The 16289-nt window shown below is 48.2% G+C and overlaps 1 protein-coding gene and 1 long non-coding RNA gene across 10 annotated transcripts in view; both read right to left on the bottom strand.

Annotated features, from left to right (window-relative positions):
• Positions 1-9995, bottom strand: part of OGDH (oxoglutarate dehydrogenase) — a 36956-nt gene extending 26961 nt beyond the window's left edge. For 2 of the 9 annotated variants that reach the window (XM_084896166.1, XM_084896170.1), the window contains exons 1-2: positions 9350-9455; positions 1288-1536 (exon numbers count right to left, since the gene is read on the bottom strand). In XM_084896166.1, the coding sequence (XP_084752292.1) occupies positions 1288-1509 (222 nt within the window). In that variant the 5' untranslated portion in view covers positions 1510-1536; positions 9350-9455. Of the gene's footprint in view, positions 1-1287; positions 1537-8098; positions 8988-9349 lie in introns of those variants that run through there. The other 7 variants (XM_084896162.1, XM_084896164.1, XM_084896163.1 and 4 more) reach the window with 6 other exon arrangements.
• Positions 9996-14258: 4263 nt separating this feature from the next.
• On the bottom strand, positions 14259-16136 carry LOC311629538. The gene is made up of 3 exons (XR_014796219.1): positions 16026-16136; positions 15640-15827; positions 14259-14471 (listed from the first exon to the last, which is right to left on the bottom strand). It is a non-coding gene; the product is annotated as an uncharacterized lncRNA (long non-coding RNA).
• Between the last annotated feature and the right edge of the window lie 153 nt (positions 16137-16289).

Raw genomic sequence — 16289 nt, 5'->3', positions numbered from 1 at the left:
ATATTTGTTTTAAATGTCGCAATGGTTTTGCGGCTCCCAGGTTTTTTTTTTCCTTCGAAAACAGGTCCAAGTGGCTCTTTATGTCTTAAAGGTTGCCGACCCCTGCCTAGCCGGTATGACTTAGTGGATAGAGCATCGGCCTGCAAATTGGAGGCTGCTGGGTTAAATTCTGGTCAGGGCACATGCCTGAGTTGCAGGCTTGATCCCCAGTAGGGGGCGTGCAGGAGGCAGCCAATCAATGATTCTCTCTCATCCTTGATGTTTCTCTCTGTCTTTGTCTCTGTCTCTGTCTCTCTCTCTCCCCCTTCTCTGAAATCAATAAAAATATATTTTTAAAAAATCAATGGAAAATATCCTTGGGTGAGGATTGACAGCAACAACAACGAAGAGTGATGACGCCAGCCTGCACAGAACACATCCCACACCTGCCCCCAGGCCTGGGCGCCTGGGAACCCGCCCTCCAGCTCCTGCACTGGCCACTGCCTGACCTGAAAACCATGAAATGGTCATTAAAACACACAAACTCCCACTGGTCCAATGCTGTTAGGAAATTCTGCTCTGCCCGGTGTGGCTCAGTGGTTGAGCGTAGACCTATGAACAAGGCAGTCAGTTGAATTGTGGTCAGGGCACAGGCCTGAGCTGTGGGCTCAATCCCCAGTGTGGGGTGTGCAAGAGGTGGCGATGGATGATTCTCATCATTGATGTTTCTAACTCTCCCTCCCTCTCCCTTCCTCTCTGAAATCAATCACACACGTATATAAAACAAAGGGAAGAAAAAAAGCAATTCTGCCACTAAGTGTGCCCCGTACCAGCAAATGGTGAGGAGAAGCACTAAGGAGAACGTGCCCTACAGGTGTCACAGGGGTCCGAAGGAAGCCTTCCCGGATTTACTTCCCGGGACAGGAGGAAACCATGAGCATAAGGATCTGAACGGCACAGAAACCACAGGAGACGATTCAAGGTGTTCTCGGGACCCGGACGAGGCGCATCCTGCGGGCATCCTTCCGCAGCTCCTCTTCTGCCGCGACTTCTCTTCCGCAGCGTCCCTGCGAGGCTCCGGAAGTGGTGCAAGTGCATCCTGTGGAGGTCCTTGCGGGTGAGTGCGGTCTATTCCAGAGCGAGGCACACGGTGAGGGAGCCGCCCCTCCCGAGAAGGTGGTTCCTGTCGGGCCGTTGGGGCTCCTGGCTGCTGCCTGCCTTCCTGCCCGAGGGCTCCTCGGGACACTTACCTGGGTGGCCAGCCACCGTCGGCTCCAAACACACAAGACCCGCTCCTGCGAGCCTTACCTTGTGAACGCTCTTGGGGTTCTCCAGCCAGGCATAGTACATCTCCTCCACGTAGTTGGAGCTAGTCCCGCTCAGGAAGGGCTCTGCAGCCACGGGGGCAGTGTAGCACCGGATCTGCCCAAACGTCCGAGCGGCTGCTGGTCTGTTCTGGGAAAATGTCTTAACAGTCTGTGAGGCCGTCAAGGGCCGCAACTTAGTGGCACAAGTCCTTAAGTGAAACATCCTTGGTGTGAAGTTTCTCACCACTGCCTGCACAAAAGGAAAATCGGAAAGAGCATGTTAGCAGGTGAAGCTCCTGGGGTTTACGCGCAGGCTCTGGCGGAGGAGAGTTCAGACACACAGGTGGCGGGCACCTGCTCCAGCTAGAGAGCACAACAGAGTGTGAGAGCGACCCACCCCAGCCTCAGGGCCAGGCCTTCACTCACAAGCTGCCGTTTCACTTCCGGGATTCAAACTATCACATAACAAACATGTAACGTCTCTAATCTGTAAGTGTGCACACTGCAGAAAACATTCTAGAAAAGAGAAGGATGGACTGATTGCTGGTTAGATTTGGATGAACTCAAAATGAGAAACATATTTTCTCCTTTACCCAGAAAACTACGGAGTACTTACTAGACTCACTATATTCTGGAGACTATAGAAAATTAGGGGAAATAATGCTCAAATAATTTATATTTGAGCAGAAGAAAAAGTATTAACATCACAGAGAAAGCACTGGGTGCTTGAGAGGCCCAGACAACGCCAACCCACAGGACTCACTCTGACCCAGGCGCATCCCACACGAGGGGTCGGGAGGAGGGGACGCAGAGAGTGGAAAAGTGTGAAGGACGCAGCGGCTGGGCAGGAACCTCTGATGCGGGACAGAAACCGCGGCCCAGAGGTTAGGGAGGAAAGCACTTACACAAATGCCTACCGCCCATGCACCCTGGTCAGCACCTGACATGTCAGGGCTGTTGGCACACCCCACACACTCCCCGTCTGTCTTACAGCTCCCCTTTCTGAGTTCAGCTCAAGTTCCCCCCAAGGTCCCTGGGTCATGAAGAGCAGAGCCAGGCTCCAAGCTCATGCTTTCTGACTGCCAAGTCCCCGTCCCGCCCGACCCTTCCAGAAGAACAGGAGGAACCTGGGATTGCAGGAGGGAGAGGTGGGTAAGTTATTTGCTTCTGATCTGAACGGACCTTGCCCTTGAAGGTCACAATACCACTACATCTGATTTATAACTCCTCAAAAGCAGCCACTTTATAAAAGCTGACTGCCCAACACGAGCAAGTGTAAACTACTCCCAGAGGGCCCCGAACCACTTCCAAAAACCCAGCATGCCTCTTGGGAGACCCTGTCAGGAAGGGACCAGGTGACTTCCGGTCAGCAAAAGGGGCCCCAGAAGGGCAGGGGCCCCTGAAGTGACCACAGCGCTCTGCCTGGGCATATGGCTCAAGCAAGGCACTCGGGACTTTGCCTCAAAGCAAGCACCTGGCTGTGGTCGGAATCACCCCACCTCCACACCCACCTGAAAGAAACCCAAGCTCTGAGACATGTTAAGAATGACCAGAAACAGCCAAAACCAGTTTGGCTCAGTGGATAGAGGGTCGGTCTGCGGACTAAAAGGTCCCAGGTTCGATTCCGGTCCAGGGCATGTACATTGGTTGCGGGCACATCCGGTAGGGGGTGTGCAGGAGGCAGCTGGTCGATGTTTCTCTCTCATCGGCGTTTCTAGCTCTGTATCTATCTCCCTTCCTCTCTGTAAAAAATCAATAAAATATATTAAAAAAAAAGAATGACCAGAAACAAATGTTCATAAACGGTCCTTTATTCCAGCGGGCGCCCTCACCCCCTTTCAGACCTCACGGACCACCAGTTGGCGACAGCGGCTTTATACCGTTCATAAGGACCCTCCCTCTTGGCCTAAATACGATCAGATACACACAGGGACACAAATGGGCAGCTGGGTGCTCCTGCTCAGAGGGGACCAGTCAGCAAAGGAGAAAGCTGCTTTAAAAACAAACTAAAACGAGACAAAAGCCTGCTCCTTAAAAACTGAAGACGAATAAGCAACCTATTTTGGATATTGCTACAGAATGCAATCTTTTTTTTCTAATCTTAAAAGTCAAAAGTTTCAAGTTACTTCAGTGGTTCTCCCTGCACTCCCCTGCACTGCACTACCTCCCACAAACAAGTTTAAGGTGGACAAAGGGCCACTGAGGATCCAGAGGGCAACAGCAGACAGACCATGGCTGCTCTCAATGTTGGGCTTTTTGGTGTTTTGTTTTTTAACTCGGGTCCAGAGGAAACGTGTGTTCCCCCCACCGCCATCCTTATCTAGGCAGCGGGACCCCAGAGTGGGCGTTTCTCCCGAACACGGCGGCATCTCCTCCGCCATCACCCAGCTGCTGCAATGACGACCCCATGGGCAAATGTGTCTTCGTGACCTGAAGGTAAGCCGCCTTCCAGCTCTCTGCGTCCCGGGTCTGACCGGAGCGCCATGCGACCAGCACAGCACCCAGGAGAGCAGACTGCCTTTCAGATGCCTGAGGGCCGGGACGGCCCTTCTCCCCACAACCTGCAGAACCATGAGCAGACACGGAGCTTACACTCCGGGTGTGATCCATCAGCCTGTCCCTCCAACCTCAGAGTTAAGAACAGCTCATCATGTGGGGAGACACTCACTCAGACAGGCTGGTGAAAGCTCTGGCACGCCAACTCGGCCGGGAGGACACTTCTACTCGACAAGGTGCCGAGAGGTTCCGTGGGGAAAGCACTCTTTTCAGCAGGTGATGTGGGACAACGGAACATTCACAGGCAAGAAGGGAGCGGCACCCCCCCAAAAAAATTAACTAAAAATGGAGCTAAGACCAGATGTCAGAGCTGGAACTGTCAGACTCTTACAAGTTCTACAAGTTCCAAGTTAAAATGGAGTGATTCTTTGTGGCTTTCAATGGTATCTTAGGAAACAAAAAATACAGCAAAACAAACAAACAAAAAAAGGATACCATCAAGAGAAGACACAGAATAAGTGAAAATATCTGCAAATTATATAATTAAGGAACTGGATACAGAACATATGGAGAACTCCTATAACTCAATAAAAAAATAAACCGATCAAAATAGACAAAAGATACGAACATTTCCCCCAAAAAAGATACATGAACAGCCAATGAGCACAATAAAAGGTTCTCAGCGTCATTAGGAAAAGACAAATCAAAACAAGATACATGCATGTCACTCGAACTAGATACAATTAAAAACAAAACAGCAGGGTAGGGAGGACATGGACAAATTGGGAGCTCAGGCACCGCTGGTAGGAATGCAAACTGGTGCAGCCACTGAGGAAAACAGTCTGGCAGTTCCTCAAAGTTAAACACAGAATTACCGCAGACTCAGCAACTCCATTCTGAGGAACAGGACTAGAGAAGCTAAAACACATGTCCAGCCCTAGCTGCCTGGGTCAATGGACCGAGCTTCGGCCTGACAACTGAAGGTTTCTGGCAACTGCTGTTCGAAGACCTGGAACTGCACAACTTAAACGGGTGAACTGTACGGCACGGAAGTTATACCTCAACAAGGCTGCTTATGTCCAGGAAAACTATAAGCGAATCTATCAATGCCAATAAAGTACACAAGATGACACTACTTATAACTCACTATTTATGATATAAGTCTATAGTTTGACAACAATAAGGTTTAAAAAGTAAAAACCAAAGCAAAATTTGCTAAGGGCTTGAAGCCCTGCCCACAGGAAAGGATCTGCTGGAATAAAGCACCCTTATCTGTGCCTGTACTTCCCCAGTCAGGCAGCACAACCCTAGGTCACCCCCCCCCCCCCCAACATAGGGACATAGGCTGACTCCTGATGCCTATCGGCGTCACGCGGGCCAGGCAGAGGGCAATAAAAGAGGCAGCGTCAGCAGAACAGCTGTGGACAGCGTCTCGGGAAGTGAGTCTTGGAGGGCAAAGGGCACGCGTCATTAGGTGACTGTCACCCAGTGTTACCTGACAACCATTCTAAAAGAATGACTCATTTTGAAAATACTTTTTCTTTACTTTTCAGCTTCAGGCCCTTAAGGTTCTTTGTTATTTTTTAAATATATTTTATTGATTTTTTACAGAGAGGAAGAGAGGAGAGAAAATTAGAAACATTAATGAGAGAATCATTGATCAGCTGCCCCCCCCTGTACACTCCCTACTGGGGATGTGCTCGCAACCAAGGTACATGCCCTTGACCGGAATCGAACCTGGGACCTTTCAGTCCCCAGACCGAGGCTCTATCCACTGAGCCAAACTGGTTTCGGCCCCCTAAGGTTCTTGTACTGGGGCAGAGGACGACGCTGTCGCTCCACACCTGCCACGATGTTTAGCGATGCGGAGAAACTGTGCACAGAGCACAGGATTGATTCTCCCTGGCGCTCATTGAGCTGAAAAGCTCAAACTCAATGTCTTTCCCCTGTGGCTTCATTAAACACAAACGAGAGACAGGAAAGGAGTTTAAACCACGGAGGCATTTTGCCTTCATGAGACGGACACGAGGATCCAGCAGGGGAAGGGCAAACAGGTGACTCTAACTTGTTGACTAACCTTAAACGCCTGTGATGATGATGCAAACGTGAAAGCTCACTCTAAAGTGGTCTCTGTGATTAAAAAATTACATCTTATCAAGGAAAAAGACCAACCAAAGGTCTCTCTTAAAAAGCTGAAGTTCTCAAGGAAAACCTAAATGCAAGTTAATTTGGAGCAGGCAGCTGGCCAGACCTCTGGGAGGGACTTCTGCGCCCACAGCTAGAACCCCAAACAGCTTTCCGTCTGGGGGCCTCCGGGTTGACTGCCCGGCCCAGACTGACCTCGCTGGGAGGGGTCCTGACGCAGTGCTCCTGGGTGCAGACCGACAGGCATGTCCAAAGGTATTGATTGGAGTACAAATTATTAAATCTTTATGGAAAGCAAGGCCATTTACCAATGTTTATTAAAACCTGTAAAAGCATAAACAGGACTTCCGTTCCCATTAACTGCAGCTAACGACATGAAATGCTACAGTGAAAACAGAGAGAAGAGCAGGCTGGGAAGGGGCTTTGGGGCCAAAGAAAGAACAGCACTGAGTTCTTGCTGTGCTCTTTGCTCCATACATCCCAGACCACATGCCGGAGAAGCTGTCCCCAGGAACGCCAGCCAATGTGGACAGAAACCACACCAGAGCTGCCTCCTCTGGGCAGAAGACAAGAGGGCAGATTAACAGGACGAACATTTTCAGACAGTGATGGCCTTACTTACCCACAGAAAACTCTGTGGTCCAGCCCCATCCCACCTGTAAGTCAGCAGAGATCAGGGGCTTCCATGCCCAGCAATGTCAGTGAGGCCAGGAGAGAAGCCTGGATTTCACTCTGCCAAACAAAAACAGGGCCACACCCGCCCGCCCCAGACAGAACGAAACCATAAGGCCGAACAGGGAACGTACACCCACACAGCAGATACCAATACCAGGCTGGGAGGGGTAATCAGGCATCACCATCCCCCCACCTCCCACTCCATCAATGTCAGAGGAAGCCTGTTCTACTCCAGTCTCATAACATAAAGCCCAAATGTCCAGGCTGCATCAACAATCACTACCAAACCAAGGACAAAGATCTCCATTGAAACAAACAAGCAAGCAAACAAACAAACGAATCCATAGATACCAACACCAAGATGACATAGATGTCAGGGTATCTGGCAGGTTTTAAAGGAGTCAGCCTTAAAATGCTACCATGAGCAACTACAAACTTATGCTTGAAACAAAAGAAAACTAGAAAGCCTCAGCAAAGAAATAGGAGATATAAAGAACTGAATGGAAACTCAGAACTGAAAATACAACCACCAACACAGAAACCTTGATGGGTTCAATTGCAGAATGGAGGAGAAAGAAGAAAATCAGTGACTATGGAGTCAGAATAAAGGAAACCACACAACCTGAAGAACAGAGAAAACAGACTGAAGGAAATGAACGGGGCCTCCGGGACAGGTGGGACTACCACAAAAGACCCAATGATGACACGAATAGATCAGCTGAATCCCAGGAGGAGGAAAAAGCCACAGGTGCTGCAGAAGTATTCAGCGAAGTAACAGAGGTAACTTTCCAAGCCGAGTAAACCCCAGACAGAATAAACCTCAAGAAGTCCACTCCAAGACAAGGTAAACTTCTGGAAACTACAAGCAACTCGAACAGCATATTTGTCAGAAATCATGGAGGCCTAGAGAAAGGGGGACAACACTTTTCAAGTACGGACGGGAAATAACTGTCAACTCAGAATCCCATATCCAGCAAAAATTACCTTCAGAAAAGAAAGGGGAATCAAATCCTTCTCAGCTGAAGAAAACCGAAGAGAAATTGCTGCCAGCTGACCTATCCTCCGTGACTGGCTAAAGGAATTTCTCTAAGCAGAAAGGACATGATAAAAGCAGGAACCTTGCCAAATCCATGAAGGAAGGAAGGAAGAGAAAAAACAAAGATTGAGTCAATATAATTTCCTTCTCGATGCTTCTAAACTATGTGTAACGGCTAGAGCAAAAGTTACGTGTCTGATGTGGTTCTAAGTGTACGCAGAGAAAATCGTTAGACAGTTTTCAATGAGGCAGCGTTTCTCCACTTCACCCACCCGGACAAAAATCATGACCCTGGGGGACCGGTAAGTTGTGTATATATATATATATATATATATATATATATATATATATATATAACGAAATAACCAAACAACCACGGAAAAGCTACACAAAGAGATGTGTGCAAAAACACTACATATCAACAAAGGTGACATTTCAAAACCAAGTTCAAGTAACTTACAAGCAGTCAGATCAAAGAAGGTGGAGAACCAGAAAACAGCACTGGCACTGGAGGGGCTCAGCAGGTAGGAGCCTGGTCTGCGCACGGAAAGGCCCCAGGTTCCTCTCTCCCTCTCTCTCTCTCTCTCAACAGAAACATAGCCTTAGGTGAGGATTTTTTAAAAAGCAAATGAATGTGGGCAGTGGTCTCAAAAAGATAGTCACAACATATTGATCTTTCTCCAACTTTAAGAGTAAGTCCTCAGCTAGTTTGCAAAACCAGGAATAGTACTGTCTGTTTTCACCTGGGGAAGGTCTGCACGAAATCCTGCGGTGTGTCCCGGCGCCCACCTAACGCTGCCCAGAGCAATGCCCTGCACTGGGCCCCCAGCACCAGCTGCGAGCAGGGCCGGTTCCGGGCGAGGCGCAGAGGGCAGGCTGTCCGCTGGGCCTGGTCTCACTCTGAGTGTCCGGGCACCGCTTACACTGTCAGCGGGGCCGTGCGAAAGGGAAGGTCCACCATAGGGTCTCCCTCCGGCATGGGCCTCCCAGCCTCCTGCAGAGGAGGAGGACGTGGGTGCTCGCCCCAGGGCCACAGAGGGAAGGTGGGCACGGGGGGTACTGAGCAGGGTAGGTGCTGAGGGCGCGGGATGCTGCGGCTAGCCGAGGGTGTCACCTCAAGCAGCACAGAGGAAGGACGGGGACGAGGGGCGCTGAGGGTGGCACGGAGCGAGGGAGGGGGCACAGCGCACCTGGGGTGCTGCAGAGTCACTCCTCGCGCGGCATGCGCAGCCCTGGGCCCGCAACCACAGCGGCTTCAAGGGCGCGCCGTCCGTCCGTCCGTCCGTCAGTCCCTCCGGGCGCGCAGAGGACGCGGCTGGGCGGGCCCACGTGACGCCTCCTCGACCTTGGGAGTCACTCCCGGTGGCCGGGCCATTCCTTTACGTCCGCCGCGCGGCCCGCCCCTCAGCCCGCCCCAGCCAACGGGGCGCCGCTCCGAAGCCCGCGCGACCTCCACGCGCTTCCGCACCCGCCAATCTCCGCCCGCCAGGCGGTGTCCGCCGCGCCATTGGCCGCCTCGGCCGTCCGTCAGACCCCCGTCCCGCCCACCCTCCCCAGTCAGCTTGGTTCCATCCAGCTTCGTTCCCTGTCACCGCGGCGCCGGCGACCACAGGGCGTGGTGGCCTCGGCTTCCACCGCGACTCCCGTGCTCTGCCCGGTGGGCGCAGAGCCTCCTCCACCCCGGCCCGGCCCGGCGGCAGCGCGCACTCACCAGCCTCCAGCTCAGCTCCACCCGAATGAGGCGCCGACACCCCGCTCCGGGGAACCAAACTCTCGACCCCGCCCAGGCGTGAGGCGTCAGCACGCAGCCCCGCCCGCGGGCGGTCTCCGTCGCGGGGCGGGGCGATGACGTCACAAAGCCGCGCCGCCTCCTTCCGCGGGGTCCCAGGCTGGGAGGGCGGGGGATTGGGGGGGCTCAGGGGTGCCGGGCGGTGACCTTGGGCTCACCCTGCCGATCTGCGGGCCAGGTCTGGAGACGGGTGTTGGCGGGACCGGCTCCTGCGCGGGCAGCCGGAGGCCCGTGAGGGGAGCGGGGAGGCGGACAGTGGGGGAGAGGGAAGCGGGGGGCCCGGCGCGCACCGGTTACGTGGAGCCGTCGGGGACACAGGGGCTCCCCAAGTGGGCGTCGGCTGAGCCGTTACCTTCCGTTTTGCTAAGGAAGGACAAGCGGTGTTGGCAGGACATGGCTGGCCGGCCGTCAGACGCAGCGTTTCCCAATGTGAACATGGGGAAGTGAGCTGCCTGGGACTGAGGTCGGTGGGTGGCGGTCAGTCCCACCGGAAACCAGCCCCTGGCGGCGCGGAGAAGCCCGTTCCCAGCGCCGGCCCGCGGCTCCCCGGTCCGTCCTTCCCCCGTTTGGCCAGGGGAGGCGGACCTCGGGCCCGGGAGCCCGGGTGGGCGGCGGTGTGGAGCTGGAACTTAGCTGCTCTGTCTTCCTGACCTGGGGGCTTATCTTGGATGTTTTTTGGCCAGTGGCACCGGTTTTCCTCTTTACTGTGATGGTAGTTTGCCTTGTAATAAATGGTTCCGTGTAAAGATTTTATTTGTTATAGATCGGTATCCAAAGGTCGCATGCCAATGACTGACATCAGGGACACTCGGTGCCACGCTGCCCCGAACGGTTCTGTGTGCATTCGCAGCCTCTTCACGGCCAGGACGGTGCCCGGCAGTACCGCCGAGGGTCCTGGAGATGACAGGGCCGCGATCTGACTGGAGCTCTGACCGTGGTAGGAGCACAGACGAGACGACACAAATAACGGGATCTGGGCCAGAATTCAGACCGGGACTCTGCCACTCACTCCGCTCTGATAGGAATGTAGAGCGATTTCTAAAGGGAAAGAGGTGTTTTAAGTGGGGAGGACTGTGCATGTGCTTATAAGAACAAAGTCGAGCTGATGTGCGGGATCAGGGTCTAGAGACTTGGAGAAAGGGCAGGAACCAAGGAACTACCTCAGTATGTCCCTCCCCCCCTCTTAAAAGATGGTGGTGAAGTGTGTATAGGAAAATATTTGTCACTTAAAGTGTACAATTCAGCTCTAGCTGATTTGGCTCACGGATAGAGCGTTGGGGGGGCATGCAGGAGGCAGCCGATCCATGATTCTCTCATCATTGATGTTTTTATCTCTCTTCCTCTCTGAAATTAATAAAATTTTAAAATAAAGTGTACAATTCAGTAGCATTAATTACATTCATAGTGTTGTACAACCATCACCACTCTTTCCAAAATTTCTTCTCCACTCCAAACAGAAACTCTGCAACCATTAAGCAGTAACTTCCGGTTCATCTCCCCTTTCCCTTCTTCCTGTATTTTCTACCCCTATAAATGGACAACTCTGGGTATCTTATATAAGTGAATTCATACAGTATTTGCCCTTTTATGTGTCACTTGTTTTCCTTAGCATGTTTCAAGGTTCATCCATGTTGTAAGATGTGTCAGAAATTTTTATGGCTGAATATATACCTTTGTATGAACATGCTGCACCTTGTCTATACATCATTTGATGGACATTTAGGCTTATTCCACCATTTGGCTATTGTGAATAATGCTACAATGACCACTGGCTTACCAGTATCTTGAGTACTTGTTTATAATTCCCTTTATAACACCTAGGAATAGCTGTGGAGGGCGATATGGTAACTCTGTGTCTAGCTTTTTGAGGAAATGTTAAACTGTTTCCCCGCAGTGGTGACACCATGTTGCATTCCCACCAGCAATGCATGAAGGTTCCAATTTCTCCATATCATCATCAATACTTCTTAATTTCTTTTTTAAAATGTATTATAGCCTTCTACTAGATGTGAGGTGATCTCATTTTGGTCTTGATTTGCATTTCCTTATCACTATATGATGTCAAGAATCTTTTCATTTGTTTTAGCCATCTTTATTTTTATTTTATTTTATCTTATTTTTGTGTCAGCCATTTTTATATCTTCGTTGGAGGAAAGTCTATTCAAATCTTTTTTGAATTGGGTTGTTTGTCTTGTTTTGTCTGAGTTCTTTATATATTATGCCTGTTAAATCTTTACCCGATATATGATTTATAAATATTTTCTCCCATTCTTTTCACTTTCTTTGTACTGTTCTTTGACGAACAAAAGTTTTAGATTTTGATGAAGTCCATTCTACCCATGTTTGTTATTGTTACTCATATCTAAAAATCCATTGTCAAATCTGAAATCATGAAGATTTACCCTTATATTTCTTCTAAGAGTTTTATGGTTTTAGCATTTATATTTAGGTTGTTTATCCATTTTGATTCTATTTTTTAATATGATGTATGGCAGGGATTCAACTTCATCTTTTTTGCATGTGGAATTCCAGCTGTCCCAGCAACAGCTGTTGAAGAGATCATTCTTTTCCCATTGAATGGACTGGTATTCTTTTTGAAAAATCAATGGACCATATATATTCGGTTTATTTCTGGACTCTCAATTCTGTTCCATTGGTCTGTATGCTATCTTTATGCCAGTGCCATACTATTTGATTACTGTAGCTCTGTAGTAATTTTTGAAATCCAGAAGTGAATTCTCCAACTTTATCAAAATTATTTTGGCTATGTCGGTCCCCTCACAAATTCATATAAATATAATGTTTGGCTTTCCCACTTCTGCAAAAAAGGCTGTGGAAATTCTGATAGAGATTGTGTTAAATCTGTAGATTGTTTGGGTAGTTTTTACATTTTAACAATATTAAGTCTTCTAGACCATGAACATGGCTGTTTTTTCCACTTATTTGTGTCTTCCTTAATTCCTTTCAGCAATGTGTTGTAATTTTTGGCATACAAGTCTTTTAACTTGGTTGTTCCTGATCTTACAGAAAAACGTTCAGTCTCTCATCATTAGGTTTGCTGTGAGATTTTCGTAGCTATCCATTGTGTTGAGGAAGTTCCTTTCTATTCCTACTTTTCTGAATAGGTTTGAGATGAAAGGGTTAAATGCCTTTCTCCATCCATTGAGTAAGGATGTTTTTCTCCCTTTTGTTCTATCATTGTGGTGTATTACATCGATTGATATTTCTCATGTTGAATTATCCTTGCATTCATAGGGCAAATCCCACTTGGTCATGATGTACAATCATCTAAAGATGCAGTTGGATTTGGATTTCTTGTATTTTGTTGAGGTTTATTATTTGTTATTGCTATTGAGTTTTACATCTATATTCATAAGAGATATTGGTCTGATTTTCTTTTCTTATGTTTTTGGCTTTAGTAAATCACTGTATTGCCAGCTTTAAAGAATGGGTTAGGAAGTGTTCCCTCTTCAGTTTGTTGGTAGAGCTTAAATAGGTTTGGTGTTAATTCTCCTTTAAATGGTTAATAGAATTCACCAGGGGGGGGAAAAAAGAACAACAAAAAACAATTCACCTGGGAAGCCACCTATTCCATACCAGTTGTTTCTTAATTATGTTACTTTAGGTCTGTGGTCGGCAAACTGCTGCTCTCGAGCCACATGCGGCTCTTTGGCCCCTTGAGTGTGGCTCTTCCACAAAATACACGGCCTGGACGAGTCTATTTTGAAGAAATGGCGTTAGAAGAAGTTTAAGTTTAAATAATTTGGCTCTCAAAAGAAATCTGCTGCTCTCGAGCCACATGCGGCTCTTTGGCCCCTTGAGTGTGGCTCTTCCACAAAATACACGGCCTGGACGAGTCTATTTTGAAGAAATGGCGTTAGAAGAAGTTTAAGTTTAAATAATTTGGCTCTCAAAAGAAATTTCAATCATTGTACTGTTGATATTTGGCTTTGTTGACTGATGAGTTTGCCAACCACTGCTTTAGGTAATAATTTGTGTGTAGGAATTTGTCTATTTCATCTAAATTATCTTATTTGTTGGTGTGTGTTCACCGTTTTATCTTATCCCTTTTATTTCCTTAAGGTCAGTAGTAATGTCTCTACTTTCATTTCTGATTTTAGTGACTTAAGTCTTTTTTTCTTTGTCAGTCTTGCTAAAGGTCTATCAATTTTGTTCATCTTTTCAGAGAAGCAACTTTTGCTTTCATCGACTTTTTATCTCTAATTTTTATAATTTTTAAAAATCCTCACCTGAGGACATATTTGTTTGCTTGTTTTTGAAAGAGAAAACATCGAAGTGAGAAATATCCATCAGTTGCCTTCGGCCCTCGCCCCGAACCTGCAACCTGGGTATGTGCCCTGTTAGGATTTGAACCCACTGCCTTTTGGTTTACAGGATGACATGCCAATCAACTGAGCCACACTAAATAGATAAATAGCTATTTATCTCTATTTTTCATTTTTTCCTTTCTTCGTTTGGGTTTAGTTTGCTCCCCCCCCCCCCTTTCTCTTTTAGTTCTTCAAAATGTAGTTAGGTTACTGATTTTATAGCTTCTTTTTTAATGTAGACATTTATGACTGAATTCTCCTCTGAACACTGCCTTCATTGCATTCCATGGCTTTTGCTTAACATGCTTTTTCATCAAAGTATACATTCTTCATTATTGACAGATAGTTATACCAGATGGGTTGTAGGTGCTGGGGATAGAGAGGTGACTACCAGAGACAGGCAGTATTTATATGTGATGGAACTGCCCTTTAGGGTAAACCAACATGACAGCAATTGCTGGTTTCAAACCCATAAAATGGTAGTGTGATAGAGAATGGTGGTAACACTAATATTTAAATTTTATTTTAAATAGGTAACATATACACATGGTTTGAAAATAAAAGGATATTAAAAGGCCCTCGCTGGTAAGGTGGCAGGTTCAATTCCCAGTCAGGGCACATGCCTGGATTGTGGGCTCCATCTCCAGTAGGGTGCTTTCATGAGGCATTTGGATCAATGATTCTCACCAAGTTTCTAATTCCTCTCCTTCCTCTCTCTGAAATAAATAACATTAAAAAAAAAGAAAAAAAAAAGGCAACCTGTTGAATGGGGAAAAAAATATTATGACAAGTTCTAGTTTGCAAAATCTCTCTTGTACCTTTTACCTCATTATCTGCTGGCCTGCCAGACTCCTTTCCTGCCAGAAGTAACTATTTGTAGGATCATGAGGCAACTGGTATCAGTTGTGAGAACAAAGGTGGAGGGAATTCAGGGCTTGCAGAGTGGCTATTTACCAACTAGAACAGAAGTATTTCTATTTTAATCAATACAGTCATACTGGTGTACACTGAATATTCGTGATACTTATAAATAATCTCTTATATTAGTTTTAGTCTTCCAGTGTTTTTCCATCAAATACAAACACCAAAGATAATGTACTCTCTCTGCTCCTTGCTTTTCTTTTTTAAATCCTCACCCAAGGATATCTTTCCATTTTTTATTTTTATTTTTTAAAATATATTTTATTGATTTTTTTACAGAGAGGAAGAGAGGGATAGAGAGAAACATCGAAGAGAGAAAGTCATCGATCAGCTGCCTCTTGCACACCCCCTACTGGGTGGGGATGGGCCCGCAACCAAGGTACATGCCCTTGACCGGAATCAAACCCGGGACCTTTCAGTCCGCAGGCCCACGCTTTGTCCACTGAGCCAAACCGGTTTCGGCTCCATTTAAAAAAAAAAAAGAGGAGTGGAGGGGGAGACAGAGAGAGAGACAGACAGATATGGGTGAGAGATACATCAATTGGTTGCCTCTAACACGTGCCCTAACTAGGGCGGGGGATCCAATCTATAACTGAGGTACACACCCTTGATTAGAATCGAACCTGGGACCCTTCAGTCCAAGGGCACATGCTCTATCCACTGAGCCAAACCTATTAGGGCTGCACCTTGCCTTTAAAACTTAGCAATATATCCTGGAAATCTTAGAGCATGACCTCGTTTTTCCCCAGTTGCATAATTGCATAGAGTAGTTGTTTGTTTGTTTGTTTGTTTGGGGGTTAGCTGAGCCTGTGCCATGTGTTGGCTGAGGCAGCTCCTCCAATGACTGGCCGCTCAGTAGGGTGGGGTGACAGCTGGGTTTCAGGAATGAAAATGGAAGCCGGAGGCCCAGGCTTCAGCCATGTCTGGCCAGCCAAGGCTCCGATGGAGGGAAAAAGATCTCACCCCTCGATGGAAGAGCACGTGGATCCGAGAAGGGAGGCATTGTCGGCACCAGTGTCTGCAGACTCTGCCTCACCACAAGGTGTCCACCGCCCCCTCTTCTTCACTTATGTCTTTTAAAGGTTGAACCCACAGTCCTATATTCTGGATTGGCTTTGTCATTTCCTCTAAACGTCTTCATTTCCTGTAAACTGCAAGACAAAATACCTGATTCAGATTAAACATTACTTAGAAAAGTATATTGTACCACTGGTGATCCTTATGTTTTACAATCAACTTTTGCCAGGACAGGATAATTTTAAAACTAAGATCAAATCATTCCTCAAACATAATCCCCTAGGCTCTAGGGGCCTAGCGGGTTCTCATTTGCCAAAGCCCTTAGGTCTCACCGGCCTGACCCTCCACGCCCATCTAAGACGCATGCCTCCTTCCCGCCCTCTGTCCCGGTCAGCCCCAGCCCGGGCCTCACAACGTGCCCACGGCCGCCGCGCGGGCTGACGGGGAGGGGAGGAGGGGGCGGCAGAGGCGTTTCTGCGCATGCGTACTTCACGCGCCGTGCTGCTGCGTATACTGGTGTGGTGCGCAGGCGCGCGCCCGTGCGCAGGCCAGAGGTGCGAGTTGGCAGGTGTTGGTACTGGGCTACGTCACTGAGG

This window comes from Pipistrellus hanaki (assembly GCF_964339955.1).
Source record: "Pipistrellus hanaki genome assembly, chromosome: 10".
In the NCBI taxonomy this organism is placed as follows: Eukaryota; Metazoa; Chordata; class Mammalia; order Chiroptera; family Vespertilionidae; genus Pipistrellus; species Pipistrellus hanaki.
Note: the sequence above shows the minus strand (reverse complement) of the source record. Positions and strands in the feature narration are given on the sequence as shown.